Here is a 4,460-nt window from a genome sequence, read left to right on the forward strand (position 1 = left end):
ACAATTTGTTGTTTCCTACCATATTTATCTTGCTAATAAAGGAAATGATTTTATGTTATGGTTTAAAAGAGAGAAATGCAGATGCTGTCGAGGGGAAACTAATTATATATAATTACTAATCGAAGATAATTTGAATGTTGTGCATGAGGAATATAAGGAAAATGAGGATGGAAAAAGAATGAGTATATAGGGTTTTTTAACAGCACAAAAAAACGTATAATAAATTTCAGTGTAATAACATACACCATTATTTGATTCTAACACATATTATGTTGCTAATAAAGGAAATGATTTAATTTTTAATTTAAGAACGGCAATGGAGATGGCGTTGAGTGAAAATTAATTAAGGATAATTTGAATCTTGTGAATGACGGAGATAAGGAAAGTATGGATGAAACAAGAATGAGTATATAGGGTTATAAGGAAAGACAATAATGAAATTAAGAGGAGAGACAGAAATAGAAAAAAAAAAAAAGAGAAAGTTGGCCAAAAACAAGAGACGGAGGAAATGCCTATAAGAGCGGGGTTGTCACGTGCCTACGTCATAATTAATCACACCGTAATTACCAAGATTACTCGATTGTTACTATGGCCCCAATATGCCACGTGGCTGGAGCCCACTGGTGTACCCCTCTTCCGTTGGCACTGTGCTGTTGAGTCCAAAGCACGCAAAGGAGCACAAGTAAGTTCCACGTGTCGTCCCAGCTGGACCGTAACTGCCCCGATTTGTGTGTCTTCGTGGTTGGTTTACCCGCTGGTGAAGATAACGCGGTGAAACAGTAAGTTGGGTCAGGACGGGCAAGCCATGTCATGCTGCCCGCGTAGCCTAGGCGTGGCCTATAATTAAAATTTAAATAAGGAAATAAAATAAAATAGAGATAGTAGGAAGTAAAAGTCATAAATAATATAAATAGGTATTATGTGCGGTTTTAGAAAGGGGCAGAGGTAAGATCAAGGCGTGGGTTGCGCTAGGAGAAGAGAGAGAAGGGAAGTAGCACTCGCACTCTCACAGCAAGGCACAGCGAATGCGAGCAAGTTTGGTAAGATTTGTTTATGGCGATTTGATCGAAGGAGGTAGTGCGCATTAAAAGCCACCGTTTGGAATTTTAAGGCAACTTTATCTACTACAGTATATAACTTCTGCCCAGCTTCCACACCCAGACACATCACCAGAATTTACTGTACCGTCTTATTCATTCACCGCCTCACGTCGTTTCGGGTGGTGGTTATTCTTGCTGCTGCCAAAACCGCTCCGCTGTAACCTCTTTTCGTCAGGTTTTATTCTTTCCTCGCTGGGTTTCTTTAGCTGCAAACAAAATACTCCACGTTTCAACCGCAGACATGGAGTGGACACCATGTACGGATGAGTACGAGAAGCTCGTAATTCGCATGAGCACTCCCAGGTTTGTCTAATCAACTTCAATTCTTACTTCTTTCTCTTTTCTGTTTTTTTTTTCTGTTTTTTTTTTCTTTTGCCCTTTTTCTTCATGCCCCTGATCAAACAATTTTTGTAGGGGTGGTTTTCCTTTCACGGGTTTTTCAGAATCTTATTGAATGTTTTGTTTAGTGTTCTTCTTTCATACTTTTCTGCCTTTTTTTTCTCCTTTTGTCAAAATTTTTCGTAATTCCAAACCCCTCATTATGATTTTTAAGTCTAGAACCGCAACTTGTTTCGAAATTAATTGCTATTTTATTTTTCTGTTTGTGTGAAATTGTTAACTTGTTGCGTGCCTTGGATTTAATGATTTAATTTTCTAATCATATCTGACTGTGTCAAGAATCGTGAACATCTCGAAGGGGAGAAAAGTATGTTTTATCTAATCCTCATCGCTTTTGTCTAATTGATTTGTGCCGACAACTGTATTTTAACAATTTTCTGACTTTTCTTTCTTTATCGTGTCTCATGACTCCATTGCCCCTTTTCTTCCAGAATGTTTTTCTTCATTCACATTACTTTATCATTTTTATTGTGTTCTCATTCATTCCTAGAAATTCGGCTTTAAAAAGTTGTAACTACGCTGACTTTGACCTTTTATTGCGAAACAGGGTTGTCATAGATAATGCCGTGTGCTCCACCGCAACAATAGTCAAGGTAAACCCAGCAAGAAAATCCGTCATTTGTTTCTTTTCTTCTCAAATTGTTGGTTTTCATGTAAAAATTAGGGAAATTATAAACTAATGTATTCTCTTTGATAAAAATGTGTAGGTTGATAGCGGCAGAAAACATGGGATTCTTTTGGATGCCGTACAAGTGCTTTCTGATCTAAATCTTTCAATTAAGAAGGCTTACATTTCCTCTGATGGAAGATGGTTCATGGATGGTAAGCTAATTTTCCCCTCTTTGTGGTATTGGTAATTTTTAGTCCGTGTGCTCTAATCTCTGCCTTGAATTGAATTTACAGTTTTTCATGTTACCGATCAAAACGGAAACAAGCTAACCGATCAGAGCGTTTTGAATTATATTGAACAGGTAATAATTAATTTGGCCTTCTATTTTATCTTCGAAGTTCGGTACTCTCCGAAGTTGTTTTCCAGTTATGGGTCTGAATTGTTTTAAAAATAATCGCAACCTGAATTGTGTTGTTTTTATGTTATGTATCAGTCGCTTGGCGGAATTCACAATGGGAGTACAAATGTCTTAAACGGTCTCACTATCCTTGAATTGACCGGCACGGACCGCGTTGGTCTTCTTTCGGAGGTGTTTGCTGTGCTAGCTGAGCAGCAATGTGATGTGGTTAATGCTAAGGTTTGGACTCACAATGGCCGGATTGCCTCCTTAATCTATGTGAAAGACAGCAGTTCTGGGACTCTTATCGAGGATTCTCACAGAATTAAAACCATTGAAGCACGTTTAAGAAATGTTTTAAAGGGTGACAATGATATTAGAAGTGCGAAAACCTCCTTCACCAACGCCGTTGTGCACACAGAAAGAAGGCTGCACCAGATGATGTACGCTGATCGTGATTACCAGAGGAATCCCATTTTCAAGTTTACTTCTGATATCCCAGTAGTCACCGTCCAAAATTGGGCCGAAAGGGGTTATTCGGTTGTGAATGTGCAGTGCAAGGATCGAATTAAACTTTTGTTTGATGTGGTCTGTAATTTGACCGACATGGAATATGTTGTGTTCCATGGAACTGCCAAGACAACAGTTGACCAAGCGTATCTGGTAATTATGCATAATCAATTGTTATTTTTTGGTCGGTTACTTGGTTTACATGCTAAGTTGAACGGAAATGATTTGACTACAGGAGTTTTATATAAGACACAAGGATGGCACTCCAATTAGTTCAGAACCAGAACGTCATCGTGTGATTCAATGCTTGCAAGCTGCTGTGGAGAGAAGGGCATTTGAGGTATGGTGTTGTTGGTGGTTAAGTTATTGACTTGTGGTGTTTATATAAATTGATTAATTAAATGGTGTTTGTTTTGGATATAGGGTGTTATGCTAGAGTTATGTACGGAGGATAGACAGGGGCTTCTAGCAGAAGTGATGAGAACTTTTCGAGAGAATGGGCTTAATGTGACAAGGGCGGAGATATCTACGATTGGGGACAGGACATCAAATGTGTTTTATGTAACGGATGCGATCGGATACCCTGCGGATCCAAAAATGATCGAATCTGTTAGGCAGAAAGTTGGATTGAGCCATTTAAAAGTGAAGGAGTTAGCATTGGTATGCGAGGAGAAAGCAGAAAGGGAAGATGAAGCAGTTGGGGTTGGTGGGGCAGTGTTGCTGTGTCTGGGGAGCCTCGTGAGAAGGAATCTATACAATTTGGGTTTGATAAAATCGTGCTCTTAAAAGCGGAAAGGGGCTGTGAGAGAGTGTGGAAGATATTTGCAACTTTTAGAGCATAATATTCTTTGCTTGAGGTTTGAGGTTTGTGTACATAATAAGTAAAGGTGGAATTTGGTGATAGTAGTTGTTCGTTGGTTGGGTTGGATTTGGTAGGTGAAATCTGATCATATACAGCTGGGATGCTTTGCGTCCCTACCATTTTAAATGCTTTGCGTGAAGAGGGGAAGTATTTTGGAGGAGCTTGTGTCGGCCTTGCTAAAACTTAATTAATAGGAGTATTGGATTCTTTGGTGGCATAGGAAAATACAGTTAGATGCAGGACAAATTTTTGTACATAACGGCCTACCAATTATTATCATTATTTAATATAAGTGCTTCACTCCATTCTTTAATTTAACTGTCTCTCTGCATGCTCTTAAACATTGTTAGTTGCTTTGCGGTGCCCAATCTTGTTTCTTTCCTCCTTTTGGCCCCACCTATCATGTGTCTTCGACACTACTAAAGGATTTGAAGAGGTAATAAGTTATCTGCATAATCAGAATGATGTTAACATGCTTGAATGGCAGATAATATTTTATCTCAATAGCGGTATAAAATTTAAGGAAATCTGTCCTAATATATAATATATAATACAATATAATGATGCTCTACGACTGTAAGA

The 4,460-nt window shown here is 38.5% G+C and overlaps 1 protein-coding gene across 1 annotated transcript; it reads left to right on the forward strand.

Moving 5' to 3' along the window:
* The first annotated feature begins 926 nt into the window (after positions 1-926).
* On the forward strand, positions 927-4,191 carry LOC114178671 (ACT domain-containing protein ACR8-like). The gene is made up of 7 exons (XM_028064711.2): positions 927-1,403; positions 2,047-2,092; positions 2,207-2,321; positions 2,403-2,470; positions 2,603-3,169; positions 3,252-3,356; positions 3,440-4,191. The coding sequence occupies exons 1-7, from the start codon at positions 1,342-1,344 to the stop codon at positions 3,800-3,802; spliced, it is 1,326 nt and encodes a 441-aa protein (XP_027920512.1). The 5' UTR covers positions 927-1,341; the 3' UTR covers positions 3,803-4,191.
* The last annotated feature ends 269 nt before the right edge of the window (positions 4,192-4,460 follow it).

Source organism: Vigna unguiculata, chromosome 3 (assembly GCF_037176805.1).
Source record: "Vigna unguiculata cultivar grain cowpea cultivar isolate G323 ecotype 2 chromosome 3, ASM3717680v1, whole genome shotgun sequence".
NCBI lineage: Eukaryota > Viridiplantae > Streptophyta > Magnoliopsida > Fabales > Fabaceae > Vigna > Vigna unguiculata.